The following is a 24,486-nucleotide window of genomic DNA, read 5'->3' on the forward strand; positions in this document are numbered from 1 at the left end:
GCCCGAACACAGGTCGCATCTTGAAGAGAGGCTACAAGGAACACGGCAACCCGGACATAATTCATGAGGGTCGCCGCCTGCAGTGAACTTCTTACAGCGTAGGCACGCTCGTACCTGTCGCTGAACATTAACATCTGACATGATAATAAGTTTTCAATCTGTGAAAGAGAAAGAAAAGAAACCATGACACAAACACAAAGCCGGTCAACAAAGACGCCATTTTGCAAATGGCGTCCGACACAACAACCGGCAATATAATAACATTTCATGTAATTAACACTTGGCAAGTCAAGCGAAATACGCGAAACATACGAAAGCTAACGAAAGCTAACGAATAAGGTGAAAAAAAAAAACATTCCACCCAACACAAAGCCAGTCAATACAGACGCCATTTTGCAAATGGCGTCCGACACGACAACCGGCAATATAACAACATTTCATGTAATAAACGCTTGAAAGTCAAGCGAATACGCGAAAAGAAACATACGAAAGCTAACGAAGCTAACGAAATTTAAGGTGAAAAACATTTCACCCAAACACGAATACAAAACCAAAGGTCTTATAAAAAAGTTGACTCCAAACAGAGCCAAACAAAAGACGTCCAGACCCTTTCGCGAAGAGAAAAAGAAGGAAGTTACAGTCATGTGACCGGAACTAGAGAGCAGTATACAGTAGAAGAATTTAGGCCATCCCATTGGCTGTTGGGATGTTCGGACCAGACCACTTGCGTGGGGGGGTGGTGCACTTGTTTGAGGACAGGTAATGTCTATAGAAAATATATATACGAAGGGCACAGGAGCAAACCAGGTAAGGCGGTGCAGCATTTTTCATGCAGTCGACACCATAAGATATTTGGGGAACAACTGAAATTGCCGTCGATGTCGTGATGAAATTCGACACCTCAGTACTTTTTGAACTGTTTTGTGTTAACATTAGATAATTTAAGATTTGGTCTGGAGAGCACTACTCAAAACAAATAGCAGCATCGGATACTTTATATATATTATTTCCTATAAACAAAACATCTGGTGTCTAACATTAGATGTCTTAGCTACCTCAAGTCCAGTTCTCACAAGAACGATTTTTTGTACAACTGCGGTGCGACTAAAAAATTGTACAGCCATGCGATTCCCATACAAATTAGCTAGGTTTTTTTCCCCCCATGCAGTCTCACTTGTGCAACTTCCGCCCGACTGCTTTTCTGCACCAGGTTCCCATAAGCTTCGCATAGGTTGCATGGCAGTCTGATGGATGTCGCACGGGAGTCGCAGGGGATCCTCTGGGAGTCGCACTGCAACTGCTGTGCAACCCCCATGCGACCAATGTGAACCATGCAACAGCCGTATGTAAATTTTCAACATTTGAAAAAAACATGCACTGGCATGCGACCCGTCCGAATTACACATGACATCCTTACAACCTGTGCGAATCATCAACATATTGCCATGCCCTGTACGATTTGGTAGTCGCATGGAATTTGTGTTGAAAATCATTCAAGTGAGAACGGGGTATCAGTAAGGTGAGGCTGGCTAACCATTCCTGTAATACACAATATCACATGTAAAGGAATGGAATATCAGGATAACAACACCTCAGTACTTTTTAAACTATGACCCTCTGGTATCTTAACATAAGACATCTTGTCCACCTCAGGTGGGCAATACAGCAAGTAAAGGAAAGAAATATCAGTATATGGGTTACTCTTTTCAATTAGAAGCAAGAGATCTTTTATATGCACCATCCCAGACAGGATAACACATACCACGGCATATATACCAGTCGTGGTGCACTGGCTGGAGCGAGAAATAGCCCAATGGGCCTACCAACGGGGATAGATCCCAGATTGACCGTGCAACAGTTGAACACTTTACCACTGGGCTACGAAGTATAATGAAGTGTCTTCATAAAGACAACAAGGTGTTAAATACACATCAATTCAAATAGGTAATCTTTTTAAAATAAATGTAGCACATGTGATGTGCTGGTTATTATGACAACCATGCTCAAAATAAAATAAACTTCTGTGCATTCTCAAAACAATATTATGAATACTCTTAAATTTACTGTAATTCTGAACCTGTATAGCATAACTTTGATTGTGTATTGAACTGAGTTATTCATTGTTATTTTCTTATAAACCAATCCTTTATTTGAAATAAAGAAAGTTTGTTATGTTTAATGACACCACTAGAGCACATTGATTTATTAATCATCGGCTATTGAAATAACAAATTTGTACAAAACAGGACATTAAAACGTGATGTAATCTTACAAGATAATCTTCGTATGATGGGTTGTTCTGCTTCCGTAACCAACTAAACGTGTCTTCTACGTGCCATTTGACAACCTTCCGACTCTCTGGAGTGGCATTCCTAACAAAATATAAAAAATAAAAAATTAAGAAAAATTTAACGTGTCCTCTTATTAAAAAAATACTTGTCCTGACCTTAACCTATACTGTCTGCCACTCGTCCTTCCAACAATGGGCTGTATTAAACTTCCAAAAGCCAGTCAGAAGTAGATGAGTTAGTGGATCAAGTATCTGATGGTATAATCTTCAAATTAAAGAGTTTTCTAAACAAATTTTGCTTTAAAAGTATTTCTTGTTATTCTTGTTTTCAAACCATTACTTAGTCTAAAATTAGAGCCATAGAAAGTCCACCCCATTTTATCTTTGGGAAGTTAAATAAAAATTCTTATATGTGTATGAAGAGAACATTAAATTTTCAGCAGTAAATGCCATGGGTGGCACATAAATTTCAAACATAAAATCCTATAAACAGACAATAATATTTCCCATGCTATTATCCAATAAACTTATTTTACATGAAACAATCTATGTACCGTGAGTCTATCATCTTCTTTGCTGCCTCAGCGTATCGGAAAAGTTGTTTCCTGGCATCGGATGTATACTTTGGTTTCACGAGTTTAACTGGGACGTCATTCATGATCTCTCTGTACATAGACTGAGAAACCTCAGGCCTACAGTTTGACGGCAGCATCGCGTCTTTTCCTTTGTCAATAACTTTCCTTTCTAGCAACCAGCGATTAAAAGATTCCACTGGGGCATCAATAGCTAGAAAAAAGAAAACAATAAGCAAAATAAGATAAGTATCTCTGCCAATGTTTTCATCTAAACTCAGTAAAGATCAATTGCTACAAAAAGAATTTTTGTTGTGAACAAACCATAGAAAATTACTAGGTAAAACGTTAGAAATTTGGAACATTTTACCTATCCAAATTAATTTTGTTTTCGAAATCCTAGTCAAATAAACTGTAATAAATCAAAAATAACCAAACAGGCAACATTTTACTGCCAAATGGAATATATTTGCCATATATGCACAAGGCACTCAAAATAATTCTATTTACGGTTTACGTGGAATCAGACATATGGTTAAGGACCATATGAATAATAAGAGAGGAAACCTGCTGCCACCACTCCCGGGCTAGCTCTGGCACTCGCCAATTTCACCAACTGCGAATTTGAGAAACAATGGGCAAATTTTATTTTCATCTGGTGAATGAAACATTTCATGTATTAATTGATATTTTGTTACAAAATAACTGGGTTATCTATACGTGGCGAAATTTTCTGCTGACCCAGAGCTAGCCCAGCACTCTACGGGTTACTCTTTTTGACTGGCATCAAGGAATATTTAATATGCTGAGTCAGGATATTATTACACACCATGGTCTTTGTTACACCAGCTGTGGAGCACTGGCTGGAACAAAACAATAGCTCAGTGAGCAACATCTGATGACTAAGCAATGAACAGTGGCTAAAACTGTAAGTTTGTAATAATTACATTCTCTGGACTGGCAGAGTTCCTGGTATTTCTCACGCAGTTTAGATGTCAGCGTTGCTCGAAACTGCTCAATCTCTGGAACTGGAGGAGGTAAAACTGATGGAGCTCGTTCATAAAACAGACAGTTGGATGGCACATCAAAATTCCAGAAAGGGCTGCAAGTAAACAGGTATTATAATTCAAAAAACAAGAAATACAACTTGCTGAACAGTATTTCTGCATCAAAAAGAAACCAATGAATTCATATCTAACTCTATAATGAATAGGAAGGAAGGAACTGTTTTATTTAACGACGCACTCAACACATTTTATTTACAGTTATATGGCGTCGGACATATGGTTAAGGACCACACAGACATTGGGAGAGGAAACCCGATGTCACCACTTCATGGGCTACTTTTTTCTGATTAGCAGCAAGGGATCTTTATATGCACCATCCCACAGACAGGATAGCACATACCACAGCCTTTTATATACCAGTCATGATGCACTGGATGGAACGAGAAATAGCCGAATGGGCCCACCAACAGTGATAAATCCTAGACAAACCACGCATCAAGTGAGCGCTTTACCACTGGACTATGCCCCGCCCATATAATGAATAAGGCTAAAACTCAAATAAAAATACATTAGATTTTGTTACACCTATATTATCTTACAATACATTTATTTTATTAATTTAAAGGTTCTTAGCAAATCACAATTAAATGTCACAGGTTAAATCTCCATTTTCACACCACTTAATAATTTTTATTAATTAACAGGTATTTTATGCATTTTACCATATGCTGGCTATTATTTAAATTTTGGACATTTTAAAAAATGACAATTTCCATTTTTGAACAACATAAATAACAGAATAAGATAAAACCAGACCAGCATTAGATACTGATATACATGTACTTCACCTGTAGTTAAAAGCAAGTCGTTTCGTTGGGGAGCCGACTGATAATTCACTACTTGCTCTCCTCTTATCTCCGATTACAACTGGAGGGATTTCTGTGCTGGGCCGACTCAGTCGAACATCGTTTGTCGAAACTGGTTGAGAACCTGAACTTGCAATACCAAGAGGATCTGTGAAAACATTTCCAGCCTGAAATGAAAGATGTTAAAAATAAAATTTATTTTAACAGAACTCATCATGTGAATATAAAAGACCACTGTACTGAAGTATTTTTTGTAAATAACCATTCAAAAATATTTAAAATGGACAAACACCATTAAATAGACTGCGGCTCGTATTTATAACTGTTTCTTCTCACAGGTAGATTTGTTTTGAAAAATATGAAAAATGCATTTTGTGGTAATAGAAACACCAGTGTCAACAAACACTTTGGAGGTATGGAAATGGATCATTTAAACTCTTTTTTTTTTAATAATGTCCGATTTCAATTTTAAAAACTGCTCTAATTGTGAAAAATATGTTGCAGTGTTTAAAAACCAGGTTCTGTCACTTTAACCAATGTTATGATGACAGGCAGATTACAAATTGCAGAAATTGTCAGTTATTTAAAAACAAAAGTCAATTATTACATGAAATCATTTCACTGCTAAACTAAAATTTGCCAACTGCTTTCAAAATTCACAACTGGCGAATGTTGGCAAATGCCACAGCTAGCCCTGACAGGACTGCATGCCTGACCCAGACCTCCATTTTTAAGCTTCGACGCCATATAACCATAAATAAAAATGTGTTGAGTGCATCGTTACATAAAACATTTCCTTCCATGTTTAAACAGATCTATGACCCTCACTCAACACTCTCCTGAGATTAGTTTAAGTAGAGTAATGTTTAACTCCCCTTAACAAGTGAATTTCTATGGTATCCATATGCCAATATAGTGTTTTCCCTAGTTTGTTTTAGTATGCACCATGCCTCAATAGTCTAGCACCATCTTGCCTTTATCAGCACTATGCTGCCCTGAGACTAAACAAGCCTTTTTCAGTAATTAATTCTAAAATTGCCTTTATAAAACACCCAAAAATTTATTATTAATGAATGAGTATTTATTTTGCCATTCATTTATTAAAGCAAACATATAAATTACAGTAATGTTTACTTCAATTAATTTTTGTGTATTTTTAACGAAAAACAAGTGCCCCAAAAATGGTGAAAATGCCCCAAAAGTGTTTGGTCTACAATGCCTTGTCTAATTTCTAGGGAAATCACTACAATATCTTAAGTGGCTCCTCATTATCTGTATGTTAGAGGAGCTATTAATCAGTCCCCTCAATTTTTTTTTACAAGGTCTGTTGATCCGTAACCGGATAAGGAAGGAAAGAAATGTTTTATTTAATGACACACTCAAAACATTTTATTTATGGTTATATGGTGTCAAACATATGGTCAAGGACCACACAGATATTAAGAGAGGAAACCTGCTGTCGCCACTTCATGGGCTACTCTTTTCAATTAGCAGCAAGGGATCTTTTCCCCTGCGCGTGCTGTAACCTCACCGTGGTGCAGGGGTGTAACATTCTCTTTGAGAATGGCCAATACAGCACAAATTGAAGTTTAGAGTAAAATTCGGTGTCCGTAAAATTCTGTGATATTTGTATTTTTGACACAGTTCTTTACACTGTTTTTGTTTAAACCTTGAATTTTTATATTGATGTTGATCATCACTTTATTTGCATTACCATAGTTTGACACCCAATAGCCGATGTATTTTTCGTGCTGGGGTGTCGTTAAACATTCATTCATTCATTCATTCAAGGGATCTTTTATATGCACCATCATACAGACAGGATAGTACATACCACTGTCTTTGTTACACCAGTTGTGGAGCACTGGCTGGAATGAGAAATAGCCCAATGGGTCCGAACCGACCGTGCATCCAGAGAACGCTTTACCACTGGGCTACATCCCGCCCCCACTAAACTGGATAAAATAAATATTATAAAGCGTCTCTCACCCCAGCTGCCACATGAGCCAACAGCTGCTCCATCTCCCATAAGGACTCGTTGGTGTGCTTGTTGAAGAAGTACGGCCGATTTTCACGTCTGCTCCAGAATTTCCTCCACCCCAGCTGCAGTAGCTCCACAGGGAGATCGTGGACTGGGTCCGGAAACTGCGGACTCATCGGTGACGACATGCTGGAATTCTGCGAGTCCTGGCGCTCAATTGTAGGCTGCTTCTGGATCTCGGGCGCTGTCGTCGTAGTGTGCTCCACATTGTTGACGTCAGTGTCGTTGCTACCCATCTTGCCAGTGTCGGCCTTTACAGTGGTGTCCAGGTCTGACGGAGTAGGTTCAGCCATTAAGCAGTTCCAGAATGAGTAGACTTTCTACGGAGGCATCGACCTATATATACAACAACAAAGAAAAGTTACTAGCTCACCTTACCATAACATCCCCTGCTAATGCAAAATACAAACATAACTTCAGTTTTAAACAAATCATGTCTTAGCGCTATCAAGGATTACTATTGTAACATTCATGCTCTTATATAATAGCTGGTGATGTTATTTACCTTTTAACAGTTTCACAAGGGTTGTGCTAGAAATAATCATACATTTATATGTGGGCTTGAAGGATAAAAAGCATGCAACCTTGATCCCACATCCTTTAACAGGGATGCAATACCTTTTTGAAAATAAAGCCCACTTTCCATTAACACAGTTCCATTTACATAGTACCTTTTTCACATAAGAGATACCGCAAAAAAATATGCTATATGTAATGCTATTTACTTTTGGCGTAAAAGTACACCTCGACAATGTCAAAGTTTTGTATAGTAATCCGATTGTGCAAACGCAGATACAGAAAAGCACATTTCCACATATAACAACATTAATACCAGTACTAGAGATTTCTGGCCTAACATATAATTATTATGTTATATTTACAAGCATAGTGGTCAGCTTTTCATTAATGTGATTCCGCATGTGCATGTTTTACATGCAGAAATGTGCTTTCCATATCTGGATTTTCTTAAGTGGATTATTATACAAAAACTGATGTTGTCAATGTGTAGTTTTAGGCCACTAGTAAATATTTTGGGTCATGACATCACTGCAATCTAATTAAAATTATCTCCACTATTGCATGTGGATCTAACACCAGCCAGTTGGAGCTCATGTCCACCAATCAAAACCTTACTTGCAGAATCCTGCCAGTGATTTAAAAATAATTTGAAAACATTCCGAATTATCCTGAGGGTATACGACATGTTTTGTGTGAATTACGAATGCCTTAAAACATGTTTTATTTTATAAAATAAATAATTTGTAATGTAAAACTGAAGACTGATTTAGTTGGGTTTTTTTATATAAATAAATAAATAATTTTTAATGTAAAACTGAAGACTGATAACCCACCCCGTACGTATTGGTATGGTTCGCTGTACTGCGGCCACTAAAATAGACTCGCCCGATATTTTTTGAATTTGTATGCTCCCAAATAACGTTATAAAAGGCAAAGTGTGATTGGTCAATATTTAAATTATTATTTACAGACGAAATGTTACCTGGACATTGGGGACTACACAGTGTTGTTAGCAATCCGATTAAAATGAGTTCTACTGGTCTAAATAAGGCATTCGTAATTCACATGAAACATATCATATACCCTCAGGCTAATTCAGAATGTTTTCAAATTATTTTTAAATCACTGGCAGGATTCTGCAAGTAACGTTTTGATTGGTGAACATAAGCTCCAACTGGCTGGTGTTAGATCCACATGTAATGTAGTGGAGCTAATTTTAATTAGATTGGACATCACTGCTGTTAAAAAATGTGTACATAAAATATTGCTCATGAATTGATTTTTTCCCACCAGTGCACCGAATGCCTGTGCATGGAATAACATATATATGAACAAGGTACTATGTAAATGCATTGTATCAATAAAATTGCATGCAATTGACGTGTACAATTTGAGAATGAAGGCTAGATTTGAATCATCAATGCGATTTGAAAACCTCTTTGGAAATTTGGTTTCAAATTCTTTGTATGAAGCAGCATTTTCTTTCTCAATATGCATATTAAATGCTGTCATATGTAGCTTGTGTCAGGTCAAAAGTATTAAAAAGACTCCATCTAATCTTAAACAATATTCATGTACCAGGCCCATTTGAAAAAAAAAATTGGGGGTGGCGATGCATAAATAATAAATATAAGGTAGCGGTAGTAAAAATTGGTCACACAACTATTTAGTGATGCCTGCTGCAATATTCATCTCTGAACTGCCTTTGTTACATTTTAATACCAAGGTGGACAACTCCCAAGGAATTTATAGGTTGCAGTTTGACAGCATCAGACATGGTAAACTATTAAAATCCCTGTGTGTTAAATAATTGGATAAACATGTTTGCTTATTCCCATTTTAACTTGTGAGGTTTACCATTTGCTACAATTATGAGGTATTATGTTCTAAAACATGTTTCAGACAAAAGTAACTATCCCCCCCCCCCCCCCCCCACACACACACACACTTCAAGTAAAACTGGCTTGCAACCTAGGTATTTTTTGTAAACAAAACATATTTAAGTATATAATTTGCGTGTGTAGTGATGTGTTAATGCAACTTAGGGTGTCAGATTTTAAAATGATGGGGTAATAATCATATCAATAAATTAATCTTGTTAGATGTAGGTTAGGTCGGCTGTAAAGTAGGTTTGACCAGCTCGAATTATCACGAAGTAATAAAAATCAAGCGGCTTGTCTCCCCTCACATTCTTTTTAGCTGCATGGATGATTTTTTTATTTTAGAACGAGTAATTTAATTGACTGCATTAAAAATACGCAAGTGTCAATATGTCATCACAGTCAGTCACGTGAAGAACATTAAACAGAATTATTCAGCAGTGGTGACTGGAACAGTGGAAGCCATACCAACAGTGTCGGCGATGTGAAGATGTTCTTTTGTAAAGCGATAGAATCATTCAAAAGAACGAATAGTCACTGTAAAATAGGCAAAATATCAAGCCCAATTCCAAAATCTCGAAAAAGTAGATGTCAATTAATTTACCAATTGCCATTCAGGATTCATTCAACAAAAATCCTGACACGAAGCAACAGCGACCTACTACAACCGACATGAAAAATTTACCAGCTATTAAAAATACGGAATGAGTGGAATTGACGAAACGGAAAACAAATATTCTACCTACACTGGGTGATGTTGACTTAAATCGTGTGCAATAAATTGTTAAATATGTCTATAATAAATATTATTAATAAAATATATCATCAGAAAGAAAATGTTATTTTGTTTTTAATAAATACTAAAAATATTGTTTCGTATAATTGTCCTTTCGATTTTCTATACACGTTAATACCCCGGATAAACATTATCCGAGGGAACGCGTAAAGAAGGAGTGTACATTTTTCATCAAATGCATTCGTTATAAGTGGAATTACAGGCTCATCGCATTGGAATAAACTTACGAGTGCTTAGTACATCATATAGGGTACATAAAAAGTAACACAAGTTTTCCAGAATCTGTCAAAAACTATTTTAGGAGAAGATATAACGTCACCCATTAGGTTGACCTAATTTAGTGAAATTATATATTTTAAACCAATGGAAATGAAGGTGTCATTTTGGCGGGAAAATATAAAAACTAGCTCAATACCGTTATCCTGACTCCCGAAAAAGTTATTTAGATCACAGGCCTGTCGAAGATTTTTATTATTTTTTTTTTTTTAATTTAAGTGGTGTGGGGAGCAATAATTATGGTCTTTAGAAATGTAACCAGGGGGTTGGGGGTCGGGTGGATCAGACGATTCTCCGCGGAAAAAAGAGTTCCACTCCAAATAATGCGGAATATCCATATAAAATGTCTTGTAAAATGAAACTATTAAGAGTAGCTGCAAATATTTTGTTGTGACATCTAGTATGTTCAAATAACATTTATTGGGCAAATCCATCTGAAATCAGCAAACAATGGCACTGGTGTAGGACGCTGATTGTGTGTGTGTGTGTGTGGTGGGGGGGGGGGGGGGGGTACAGCTTGGCCTATGGTTGCGATGATGTTGTCTTGATGGTATTAGCCCGTGACCCTTCCTTGGATAATGTTAAGTTGTGGTTTGGTCTTTGGTTGCGATGATGTTGTCTTGATGATATTAGCCCGTGACCCTTGGATAATGTGTTTTGGTAGTCATGGTGATTGTATTTCAGACCATATCTGACCCTCCTCTCCACATCTCCAAATCGCTCATGAGCTTGAATGTTGACCTCGGCGTACGCTCATAGGGACTTCACCAAATCCGATCACGTTGATCATGAAATCTAAAGTACACCTGGATTCGTCCGAAAACATAATTTTGGCCCAGCGACGTCCCTGCCCCCCCCCCCCCCCACACACACACACCACCACCACCACCCCACCCCACCATTTTGTATGTTGTTCACATCATTCGCATCTGACAGCAATGTGTCTTGCCGTCAAAGGGGGTGTGTGGCGTAAGCGCACCAAGTTTGTGCAATATGTGCTCACGTGTTTAAAAAATAAATTCATAGGTGGGGGAGGGGCAGGTCATATACTAACATGGGAAGTTAACTCGTTTCGTAAAAAAAGAGTCTTACACGCCCGTTGGTGAGAACACCATGCGTTATTTTTTGTTACACATGGTTGTTAACATACGTACGCGTGTTGACAATTTCAAGACATACGACTGGCTGCTCCTAGGTGATGACCAAGGTCACTAATGCCATGCATCCAATGAAAAACTACACGATGAAATCGATTAGACTGTGACGTATAGTTAACCTGACATTCATGTGTCTGTGACGCGTAAGTCGGCTACAAGTGCAACGGCTGTAAATAACATTTAGTCGAAAAAGATGTTAAAATTTGCTTAAAACCTGGTTTTTGAGGATATGTAAGAAATAGAATAATACATTCGTGCCCCTTAGATACCATTTATCTCACAACTTTTTTGTTTAAAAACGTATCAAACTCGCTTTCGCTCGTTAGATACATTTTAAAACAACTCGTGAAATAAATGGTATCTAACGGACGCGAATGTATTATTTTCTTACACACCCGTTGGTGAGAACACCATGCATTATTTTTGACAACAAATGGGTTGTTAACACATACATTTACGTGTGTTAACGATTTCAAAACATACGACTGGCTGCTCCTAGGTGATGACCAGGTAACCAGTGCCATGCAACCAATGAAAAACAACACGGTGGAAATAGATTACACTAGATGACGTATAGTTAACCTGACAATCGTGTGTTTGTGATGCGTAAGTCAGCTATAAGTACAACGGTTGTAAATAACTTTTAGTCGAAAAAGATATTACAATTTGCTTAAAACCTGGTTTTTTGAGGATATATAAGAAATACAATGATACATTCATGTCCGTTAGATACCATTTATCTCACAACTCGTTGTTTAAAAACTTATCAAACTCGCTTTCGCTCGTTAGATACATGTTAAAATGGCTCGTGAGATAAATGGTATCTAACGCCGTAGTAACGACCACTCATGTATTATTTTTTTTTCTTTATAGATATGTCTGTATGTGTTTCTACGACACTGTTATATAAAATATTACTTATTTCAAAGTACTTTGATCATTTCGTTTTAATAATAGTCATTTTATTCCTATAAATAGAAATACAAATTTAGTGCCTTCGTCTGGCCTAAAGGTACATTTCACGATTAGCAGCAAGGGATCTTTTATATGCACCATCCCACAGACAGGATAACACATACCACGGCCTTTGAGATACCAGTCGTGGTGCACTGGCTGGAGCGAGAAATAGCCCAATGGGCCCACCGATGGGGATCGACCCCAGACCGAACGCTTTACCACTGGGCTACGTTCCGCCCGAATAAAATATTAATTTTAAGTGTTGTTATTATATGTTTCATATATAATTATTATTATAAGCATTGTCTTTAATTTCATAAACATCCGCAAACTTATGTGTGAACAGTATAAGAAATAACAGACAATCCGTAACAGGTTACTTCTACGGTGGTGCAGACATAGCAACTTCGACGTCGATATATTACGCCAACTAACGGTACCTTCTCCGATTAGTTACCGGAAATTATCGAACATTGCCGAAAGTTGATAACCTCTGGTAATTGCTTGGAAACAAGTACACAACTTGTTCAAAGTCTACACACACAAAATGGGCATAAAGAAGAAGAAAGGGGGCAAAAAGTAAGTTGCTATATGTATTGTAGTTGTCATATCGTGTTAATGATGTTAACTTGACTTTGTAACTCTAGTGCTATCGGGGTATTTTGAGAATGTCACCAGTTATGAAACTACTGATAAGTGTTTTTCTCACCTGTACACTATACAGGGTCTGTGATTATCGACGTCGCGCGTTTACAGGTCATTAAATGGCAAGTACACTCCACGGGTCTTTGTCATTGTAATAACATTCTGCATTCAGCTTTATTTCGCGTGGAGGGCATAATCGATATTCGCGTTAAGCTTTGCACATTTATAGCAGAGAATTGTAGTGATTTTGGGTTTTTTAATTAAGCAGACGTAAAAGACTGATTTTGAAGTTAGCAACATTAAGTCGTATATATGATTTTATATATACATTTTTGTTATTTCAATATTTGTTTATTTATTAGTTGGTATTAGCAAGAAGTTAGATTCATAGGAACGATATCTGTGATAGGCCCCCTATCTAGAGATTGTGTGGGGTTGGGGGTAGGGGCATGATCTCTAGCACTTCTGAAAGCTTGTGTAGACAACTATTTGAATAGTCTAATATTGCACTGTTAAAATTGGTTTAGCCTTAGCCTACACCCCTGACATGGATGGATGGATGGATGGATGGATATTATATGTTGTATACATGTCGATTTGAGTTCCAAAACCACGACAATTCCCACTCGGTTACTGAGACATTCTAAAAAGAATGGTCAGTTAACCGATGATATATGTGGAGCCTATGTATGCATAGTATGAATATCTATATAGTGTATGTATGTCTGGTTTGACTAGTACATACATAGTTAAAGTTTGTTTTGTTTAACGACACCACTAGAGCACTTTGATTAATTAATCACCGTCTGTTGGATGTCAAACATTTGGTCATCAGAGGAAACCTGCTACTTTTTTCCTATTGCAGCAAGGGATCTTTTATATGCATTTTCTCAGATATAGGAAAGCACACACCACGCCTTTGACCAGTTGTGGGGCAATGGTTGGAACGAGAAAAAACAATTGAATGAATGTACCGAGGTAAGCACCTCAAGCGAGCACTCAACTGAGCTAAATCTCCCCCCCCCCCCCCCCCCCCCCCCCCCCCCCCCCCCCCCCCCCCCCCCCCCCCCCCCCCCCCCCCCCCCCCCCCCCCCCCCCCCCCCCCCCCGTACATACATAGATGTCAATGCACAGGCGCAGAAGATAAAATCCTTTTTGGCTTCACAAATTGTATTGCGTTGCCGGAACTCGAACCAATTGCACCAAATCAATGTAGAGCAATTTAGTGTTGTATATTGTGAAGTTGAATTACCCCCACAAAAAAACAAAACAATCTGTATTAATCTACGCTGACAAATGTACTGCCGCAGTAGTTAATTAACAACAACAAATAGTAACAACCCAGAACTGATCACTTAATTAGTTAATCACTAGGTGTCTAGTTTATACAATATTCTAATCACTTCACCGTGACACAACACCCACACGTGTGATAATTGAGAAACGCTTCCAGGGGAACTTAATTAATAAAGGAATTACAACTCTATTCCTAACTGGTTAATTTGTAATTAACCCTTATCTACTCATTCAGTAACCTTGTAATACAGAATTAATACTGGTACCTATCACAGTAAAGACAATAACCTACAGTTTACCTAGGTCCTCTAGGATGACTGGTTAAGCTTTATATATATTAGAACAGTGAGCCTACAGTCTACTGCGTCAGATTACCGGCAGCACCGTCTAAATAATATTGGTATAATACAGTATTAAAATATTTAAAGTCACATCAATCACATCAAGGTTATACAACAGAGCAGAAATAAAATATTTACCAGTCCGGACTGACAACGTTCCCCCTGGAAGCCTTCCTATGTTTCTCCCTGATATCTCTAAAATCCTAGCTATTTATTATAAAAACCCAGTATCGCCTGGGGGTACATCGCGGCACCGAATACCTACAAGTGATATTTCCACAGAGACCAAGACGACAATTTTCCTTAGATGGTCAGACTAGCTGACGCCTAGTCGCCAAAATCACGGTCGTAAAAACCGCACTAGCGGAGGTATTACGTAACTACTGGCCACATGGCTTTCGCATCTGGCCTGGGTGTGTATTGGAAAGAGCATGACCACCGTCGCGCAGAGGTATTACGTAACAAAGTGCCCAACTGGGCTTAAGTGCATATTGAGACTGCACACGGCCCTCTAAAACAATTAATATTGCCACATGCGAAAAGAAATAAGAGCATGTTCCGTCACAATATATATATACATATATATATATATATATATATATATATATATATGTGTGTGTGTGTGTGTGTGTGTGTGTATGTATGTGTGTGTGTGTGTGTGTGTGTGTGTGTGTATGTATGTGTGTGTGTGTCTGCTCAGATGCTTGTATTCAGGAGAATAATTTCGGGGGTCGAAACCCCTCCCTGCTCAAACAAAAAATAAATTTCTCAATATATTTTCAGGGAGGATCATGACTTCACCCCCTCCCCCCCCCCCCCATAAACTTCGGTTGCCACAGTCTAGACATCTGCTAAAAATGTTTTATAATTGACAAAAATCCTGTATACATAAGTGTATTGAGGGGGGGGGGGGGTTGGTGGGTAACCTCCCAAAGTGCTGGAGGAAAGCATGAAATTCGGGCAAAAATTATACAGATATTCGACCTTTTTCACCATGTATGTCCGTCATTCTACCCTCAAAATTAGTCGTAATCTATATATACAATTGCGTAGTAATTCGTTTGGAACACTATATAACTGTTTGGTAGTAATGCTAATATGAATAAATGTGTTATCCAGATTCGGGCATTTTTTGGTTAATTCGGGCAAAAGCCAGCCTGCCCCCACACCCTACAAAAATGGGAACCCTTATGCCTATGCCTGTATACGCGCCAGGCGCTGCGTTTGTGTTGTATACATCCATGGTGTTATTTTATTTCAGGAAGAAGGCGTCAAAAGCTTCTGGCTCCGAGAAACATGAAGACACGCCGAGAGCTGCCGACCAGGACACCCTCATGTCCATGTCCCAGGGGACCAGCATGGCGGCGTCACCCTCGGGCAAAGACAAGAAGAAAGGCAAGAAGAAAAAACTCAAAAAAGATGAAAAGGTCCAGGTACGAGCATTGCCTGTAAATTGTTATTATATACATAAGCGTACGATACAGTGCTGGAGCAACACCTTAAATTCATGCAAAATGAAACAAGATATTCGGGCAAAATGCGCTAACCTGAGACATTTTTACCGTGTATTTCTATCATTCTCAGAGGCGGATCGGGGGGGGGGGGGGGGGGGTGTGCAGGAGCCCGCCCCCCCCTCCCAATTTTGCGACAGTTATAATTTTATTATATATTAATTTTCCTTTTTTTACGATCCGCTCCAAACCTCCCCCAAAGTTCCATTGGCATTCCGCTACATATCATTGGGGTCCCACTTAAATGGATTTTCTGGATCCGCCACTGATTCTACCCTCAAAATTAGTTGTAATCCGTATAAAAATGCGTAGTAATTCGTTTGCAACCTTATATAACTGTTTGGCAGAAATAATAAATGTTATCGAGATTCGGGCATATTTATTTAATTCGGGCAAAAGCCAGCCTGCCCCCTACCAAAATAGGAGCCCGTACGCCTATGATTATATAGCCTACATCTATGCCAACCGAGGAACTCGGGCACTCACCAAATTCGCTAATTACAAAATTTGAAAACAATTGGCGAATTGGTTTTTAACATGGCAAAATTATTCTTATCTCAGTTTCTACAATTTTTGAAGTTTTATGGATATTTGGCGATCAGGTAAGGTCAGGTCATAGGGTTTTACGTGCACATTCAGAACAAGCTGTTATAGCGCACGCCTGTCATGGGCACAAGAGTCGGCCTTGGCCGGCTCCTTCGTCCATGACAGGAAGGGGGTGGGGGTGGAGAGGAGGGACCGCTTGTACTGGCAGGTGCAAGGGAGCACCAGCAGCCCGACCAAATCGGTAGCAGGCGGGGATATTTGGCGATACTTAAATTGTTATTATATAGGCTACATCTATGTAGGGGCTCGGGTACTCTCCAAATTCGCTAATTTTGACTTTTGAAAACAATTGGCGAATTTTATTATAATATGGCGAAATTATTCTTATGTAATAATTGATATTATTGTGAAAAATATTTCAGTTTGTACATTTTTTGTAGTTTTATAGATATTTGGCGAAACTTCCTGTTTACCCAAAGCTAGCCCTGAAACGCTCAAGGTTAATACTCTTGAACTGGATTGACTTGCGTAGACTTACTTATAGCACCATAAGTTTACTCTGATCAGGGGAATGGTGAGTGTGCAGTAAAGGGTAAAAGAATATGTTAATAACGCGCATACATGTATTATTGTATTCATGGTTATATAAATATGGTTGTGTGTATGTATACCCAAACATATCTTAAAGGGACATTCCTGAGTTTGCTTCATTATAAGATGTTTCCGACTAATAAAATATTTCTACGATTAAAATTACATAGTAAATATATTTTCTTGTTTAGAATATCAGTGTCTGTATATTCAATGTGTTTCTGGACGTTTTAATATTTGTAAGAAGCCCAAATTGGATTTTGTCTTCAAATAAAATGATATTTAACCTAGTACGATCAGAAATAAGTTTAATATCCAGCCACTAATATTTTATGCAGAAAAAATATATTTGATGTGTAATTAGAATCGTTAAAAAATCTCTGTTGGTCGATAACATCTTAAAAATTGCAGCAAACTCAGGAATGTTCCTTCAAGACAGTAATCAGTTATTTTCAATTTAAACATGAGGAAAATAAAATCCTGCTGCTGCTACACGGGATGCTCGTTCAAAAAGCATCAAGGAAACATTTTTATTATTATGCACATAGTTCAAGATATACAGGGAAATATGACCAGTATGATGGGTGTCATAATGAATTCACGTGCATAACAAATTACGTCATTCTGGGAAGCGACGTCATAACAATGCGGCTTCCCCAATCTGTGTAATCGCTTATCAAAATGACGTCATTTCATTGTCTCCTGCTACTTACGTTTTAAACGTTTTGACATGGTACTTGTTATTCATAAAAAATAATAACTGGATTATGTGGATAATAAAGAAATTATTACACTCGCGTGTGAATTGTACCGATTTAACGAAACTCGTGTCAGGATTCATGTATTACATTTGCTCTCGCACGGTCAGTACAAGAATGCTGACACCAAGTCTTGTCATCAGTACCACACAAAAGCTCGTGTAATAATCTCTATATATGCGCTTTGTCATTTCGAATGTTTCAAACTGTTGAAAGATTATTGCCAGCTGTGTTTTGATTGGTCGTATGGAAGGTCGTGCCTGGATCTTTTGCAATGGGTAACATCGTGATTCATTATACTTCTGTGTTACAGGAAAAACTAGAAAAAGCTATTCGAAAACTAAAGGAAAACCCCGTGTACTTCCACAGTTTCTTGGGTCGGATGGACCGATGGCTTGTGGGAGTTGCGCCGACAGTAGTGGAAATCTTTAAACAGCTGGATCAAGACGGAGAAGGTGTCGTGTCATATGATGACTTTAAAGCAGGTAATGTTGTGCGATGTTATGGCGGTGCCACACGATACGAGTAAATCGTACGAGAATAGCCGACTGTAACAAGACATTACGATTTCATCGGTTGCTTTGCAATCGGCTATTCCCGTACGAGACACTCGTATCGTGTAACATCGCCTTTAGTGTAGTAGTCGTCGTTTTAATGACCTCTTAGGTGGAATTTGGCCTAATGGACATTTGCATGTAAACACCGTATTAGGTTCACTTTAAAAAACAATAAATAAAATAACCCCCCACCCCCTTCCTGAAAACCCCCAAAAATTAAAAAGACCAGACTCCCACAACCCCCACCCCCCCCCCCCAAAAAAAAACCCACACCAAAAAACCTACCAACATATTAATTTTGATTATTGAATGTCCACCACCCCCTTCCAAAAGCTCTCCACACTCCACGCACCCCCTACCCCCACCCACCCCCACCCCCCATTTTTCTGGCTAGGTTTCTGTCTCCCATCAAAATGTAAAGTAACTTGAAAAATATTCAGTCTCGGCTAGTGATTGCCAATTAGTTCCTGTAGAACTAGATCCACACACACACGCACGCATACCATCCAAACCATGACATTAGTTCATGTAGCTTCACACACACACACACACACACACACACACACACACACACACACACAACACACACACACACACAGAGAGAGACAGAGAGAGAGAGAGAGAGAGAGAGAGAGAGAGAGAGAGAGAGAGAGAGAGAGAGAGAGCACGCACGCACGCGCATACCAGTCGCGAATCATGACATTGTTCTGTTAATGGCATCTCTTGTTCTTCAGGAATGTGCGATTTAAATGTTCCACTCAACAAGATAGAACTACATCTGTTTACCACTCTACTGGACAAAGATAACGCGGGGGAAGTCTGCTACATGGACCTTACAAAAGGCCTGCAATATACCAAGTATGTTATACACGATAGTAGCCAACATAGTTTGAAAACCTCGGCCGATCCCATGTGCATGTGCCAGCACATCGAACAGTCGCTGGTTGAAACGAGAAAAAAAAAAAAATCAGCAGGAATGGATCCACCGAGGTGGTTCGATCCTGCGGCGCAAGCACCTCAAACGAGCACTCAACCTACTGAGCTAAATCCTGCCCCTATAGAGCACATTGATTTAATAATCATCGGCTATTGGATGGTAAACATTTGGGTATTTTGACGCATAGCCATAGCGAGGAAACCTTCCACTTTTCCATTGGTAGCAAGGGATCTTTTACATGCACGGTGCACCATCCCACATACACGATAGCACATACCATGGCCTTTGATATAGCAGTCACTGGCTGCAACGAGAAATAGCTCAATGGTTCCAACCGATAGGCTAAAATTAATGTGGATGTAAAGCCAGATATACATTCACCTACTTGGCGGGTGCGAGTATGAGTTATCTTCCGAGGGTATGACCCCAAATGCATACTGATACTGAGACAGTTCAACTGACAGCATACATAGAGTACGATCCTGTGCAGTAGTCCAATACCGAAAGGGAGATGCATATCATCATCTACATATGTTTGAATAAATAGGAATAATACCACATAAGAACAAATAACAGCGGGACCCCCTTCCCAGTATATATATTTTGCAACCCCCTCGGGGAGAGGGGGTGGGGGAATAACCTGGGGAAAATAAATGTACACATCACCGCATGGCCCCCTGAAGCACGGGGCCGTAGCATATGCTACTAGGATAAACAGGCTCTGGCTGGGCAGTGCCTAAGGTGCATGGGGAGGATGCAAAGAAGTTTAAATGTTTTGTCTACCCGATTAATATCGTACCCTCTGTTACTGTGCCTAGATTCATTTTTACAGCCCCTTTTTATAATGTTAAAAGGCCAGATTACTGCCATCAGTTCTTTTTGTATATATCGACATATATATTGTCTGCATTAAATGTAAATGATCAGACCAAAACCAATGTTATCCTTTGCCCGGATGATCTTTGAAGGCACTTCGTGACTGAACTGTCTCCCATTGCCCACCATCCAATAATATTTTACAGTGGCGGATCCAGAAAATCCATTTTGGGGGGGGGGGGGGAGAGGGCAGTGACATGAGATGGAATGATGCCAGGGGAACTTTGGGAGAAGTTTGGAGGGGGATCGTAAAAAAGAAAAGAAAATTAATATATAATAAAATTATAACTACCCCTAGATCCGCCTCTGTTTTATGCTTATTAATAGCTTGACAAGCTTCCATTTTACTTTCCAGAGAGATTGAGGACGTGGAGTTGGATGGGTTAGAACAAGAGGACACGCTGATTCTCACAGAACGCAACTTTGAGACTTGTTCTCACTGTAAGATGCTGATCGATGGACCATACAAAGAGAAAAACCCAAAGTAATTTCAAATTGTATATTTTATTTGAAACAATAACTGGGTATTCACGTTATAATGATTTAGATGTTTGTAATTTATTCACATCTATGTCGTTTCATTCAAAATTATGTAGCCTATTCACAATTATGTATTTTATTAATAACTGAGTATTTTAATGAAAATTGTATTTTATTATAAATTATTCTCATTATAATGATTTAGATGTTTGTAATTTATTCACATTTATGTCGTTTCATTAAAAATTGTGTAGCCTGTTCACAATTATGTATTTTATTAATAACCTGAGTATTTTAATGAAAATTGTATTTTATTATAAATTATTCTTATTTTTTATACATTTTATTCGCACACTGTATTTTATTCACAATTGTGTGTTTAATTTAATATTATAAGCTATACTTTTGTTTTTGTTTTTTTCATCAGTCAACTTTCTTGATGTTTGTACACAGGCCTTTATCAAAATTATAAATGCGTTGAAAATGTCAAGAAATAGAACTGACTTTACTTAGTTTTTTGTTTTGTTTTATCAGATAGCCTACGTGTATTTGATACAAACTTGTTTTAGCCACACATATGAATTATCTTCTAATTATCTTCAATGTTTGTTTTTCAGATTTATTTTATTAACATTACGACTGGTGACATTCGACAACATGAAGAACCACCCGGGCCACATCACTGTGCTCGTGCACACCCACATCCCCGTGTTTGGACTCATCCAGATCATCGTGCAGCAGACGAGCATTCTCTCCAATAAACTGGCGGTATTTTCCGACAAAACCCGAAGCAAAGATTGTCGGCTGCCGCCGGAAAATACTCTTGAAGAGTACGGTTTTCGTGGCGGCCGGCGCGAAGATCCGGAGGAAGCCCTTCTATATTATGACTATACTGTTGAGTTCAATGACTGTCCCCTGTTGCTTTGTGATCATTACTTTGGGCAGAACGTCAAAGTGTGATATACTGTTAAAACACCTTTGTACTTCTGTACATTGTCAGCACTTGTTTCCAGTTAGGCTAAATCTGAACGACATGTGATTCACATTTCACGATATATTGAGACCGATGTACTATAAGCTACGATTACGGGGGGTGGGGGCAGGATCAAATCCTCAATATTCGGGCAAATAAAAACGACAGAGATATTCTGGCAAAATAAGCTGGTCTTAAGCCTTTTCACCATGTATTTTCATCATTGTACCCACACAATTAGTTGTAATCATCAATGTATAAATGCGTAGTGCTTCGTTGGTCAATCTGGTTGACAGTAATACTAATATGAATAAATTATGTTATCCAGATTCGGGCATTTTCGTTTAATTTTGGAAACAATCATGTACGGGCAGTATCATACAAAAATGGTAGCCCGTACGCCTATGGAAGCAGGGGCGTGCGCAGGAAATTTTGCAGGGGGGGGGGGGGGGTCGAGGTGTCTGGCGAAGCCCGACACCGCGAGCACCGCAGGCGCGAAGCCCGTGGCGGTGGGTCTGGGGGGCCCTCCCCCAGAAAATTTTGAAAAATTGACCCCTTCTAGGGCTATTCTGAGGTGTTTTCTGCTAGCTAGCCGAGTAGCCCGTGTACTCTGACTGTAAGAGAGCTAGACGGACATTTGGACATAAACACGCTCTCATTACAAAAAAAGACATAGGTTGGTCTCTGACTGTAATGAGAGCGTGTTTATGTCCAAATGTCCGTCTAGCTCTCTTACAGTCAGAGTACTCGGGCTAGCTAGCCGAGCTGCTTTCACAGGAACGTAAAAAATCGGGATATGATTTTTTTTTCGCCTTGAGCAGGGGGGAGTTCGACCAATTTTATTTACGGTTACGCCTATATGGCGTCGGACATATGGTTAAGGACCACACAGACATTGAGGGAGGAAACCCGCTGTTGCCACTTCATGGGCTACTCTTTTCGATTAGCAGCAAGGGATCTTTTATATGCACCATTCCACAGACAGGATAGTACATACCACGGCCTTTGTTATACCAGTTGTGGAGCACTGGCTGTCCACCGACGGGGATCGATCTTAGACCGACCGCGCATCAAGTGAACATTTTACCACTGGGCTACGTCTCGCCCCCTAACAGAAAGGGAGGCATGGAGGTGTAAGTTTGAGGTGGGCAAGATTTGCAATAAAGAATTAATAAGAAACCAAATAAGATCATCATCAAAGAAATTAGTGGAATAAAATTTAGAAGCCATAATTAAAAAAGAAAAAACATGTTAATTCCACAGCCAAAAGGCATACCCCCGCTATGCTTGGAAAGTTAATTAGGTCAAGATCTTTATTCTCTATTGCCTCATGTCATTATATAGGCATGTGGATATACCCCCACACCCGCCCATCCAACACCCAAAACACGTACTGCACTTTGCAGTTGAAGAACCAGTGGACTAGGTATTATGTCGTAACATCTGTTGCATATATATATATATATATATATATATATATATATATATATATATATATATATATATTCATGTGTGATATCATTGTCATTAAAGAATATGTTTTAGGGTTTCATATTGTTTCTTTTATTTGTTCTTATCTTTTGACTGGATGTAAGCCATGCCTAGCACTGGGACGTTTAGATGAGGTGTGGTGTCTTTACAACGGGCCTTTCCCCAACATACGACCGCCATGTATATAACTAGCCCTCGTTAGTCGAGGCTATATATACACGACAGCCAACTATATAGCCACTTATATGTTAAATGACAAAGATGGTGGCTTCCATTGCAGTTGTATTTATGGAATTCTTTTTATGCAATATTTAGCACGATGTGTTAAAAAAGTTAAAGTTTGTTTTGTTTAACGACACCACTAGATCACATTGATTTATTAATCTATAATATTGGATGTCAAACATTTGATGATTCTGGCACGTAGTCATCAGAGGAAACCCTACATTTTTAAGTTACAACCAAGGGATCTTTTATATGCACTGTCCGACAGGCAGGGAAGCACATACCACTGCTTTTGACTAGTTGCGGTGCACTGGTTTGAACGAGAAAACAACCTACTCAGTTGAATGGATCCACCGAGGTGGTTCGATCCTGCGTCGAAAGCACCTCAGGCAAGCACTTAACCGACTGAGCTATATCCCGCCACTTAGCACGATATATGTAAGTAGTTGAGTGGATCTGACCGCAAAAATATCCCGGCGAAGTGCGGAAGTAAATATTAAAAGAAAAAAAAAGCGATCAGATCGATCGAAAACTGTTAAAGCGTCCTTACATATTTTATTAAAGATATACGATATGGTTTGAATAAGCTTGCTTTTATCATAGCTAAACTTCTATCTTATCTATAAAAAAATATTAATAACAGCTTAGCAAAATATTAACTGTTAAAATAATAGTTAATATTTTGCTTGTGTCAAACCTTACCGTTTAACGATAGTTATCACATTTGCTTCCCATCACTCTGAGACTATTTCAAGGAGAATAATTTTTAGTTTCCCTTAGCGTGTGAATTTACACAATATAGTAATGCAGTAAAACCCCTCAAAACTGGACACTCGGAAACTGCAATTCCGTGTTTCATTTATTTCATTTAAATTTAAAATTGTCCCTATCATTTTTA

The 24,486-nt window shown here is 38.7% G+C and overlaps 2 protein-coding genes across 2 annotated transcripts in view; one reads left to right on the forward strand and one right to left on the reverse strand.

Moving 5' to 3' along the window:
• LOC121388374 (mRNA (2'-O-methyladenosine-N(6)-)-methyltransferase-like) overlaps positions 1-9,856 on the reverse strand; it is a 39,209-nt gene extending 29,353 nt beyond the window's left edge. The window contains exons 1-6 of the mRNA XM_041519674.1: positions 9,780-9,856; positions 6,725-7,112; positions 4,718-4,902; positions 3,810-3,964; positions 2,845-3,076; positions 2,273-2,372 (exon numbers count right to left, since the gene is read on the reverse strand). Coding sequence (XP_041375608.1) covers positions 2,273-2,372; positions 2,845-3,076; positions 3,810-3,964; positions 4,718-4,902; positions 6,725-7,069 — 1,017 coding nt within the window. The 5' untranslated portion in view covers positions 7,070-7,112; positions 9,780-9,856. The remainder of the gene's footprint in view (positions 1-2,272; positions 2,373-2,844; positions 3,077-3,809; positions 3,965-4,717; positions 4,903-6,724; positions 7,113-9,779) is intronic.
• Positions 9,857-12,853: 2,997 nt separating this feature from the next.
• On the forward strand, positions 12,854-22,201 carry LOC121388638. Its single transcript, XM_041520065.1, has 6 exons — positions 12,854-12,940; positions 15,905-16,076; positions 18,363-18,534; positions 19,341-19,464; positions 20,775-20,903; positions 21,517-22,201. Exons 1-6 carry the CDS (start codon positions 12,909-12,911, stop codon positions 21,857-21,859), a joined length of 972 nt encoding a protein of 323 aa, XP_041375999.1. The 5' UTR covers positions 12,854-12,908; the 3' UTR covers positions 21,860-22,201.
• Positions 22,202-24,486: the final 2,285 nt, after the last annotated feature.

This window comes from Gigantopelta aegis, chromosome 14 (genome assembly GCF_016097555.1).
Source record: "Gigantopelta aegis isolate Gae_Host chromosome 14, Gae_host_genome, whole genome shotgun sequence".
NCBI classification, from domain to species: domain Eukaryota; kingdom Metazoa; phylum Mollusca; class Gastropoda; order Neomphalida; family Peltospiridae; genus Gigantopelta; species Gigantopelta aegis.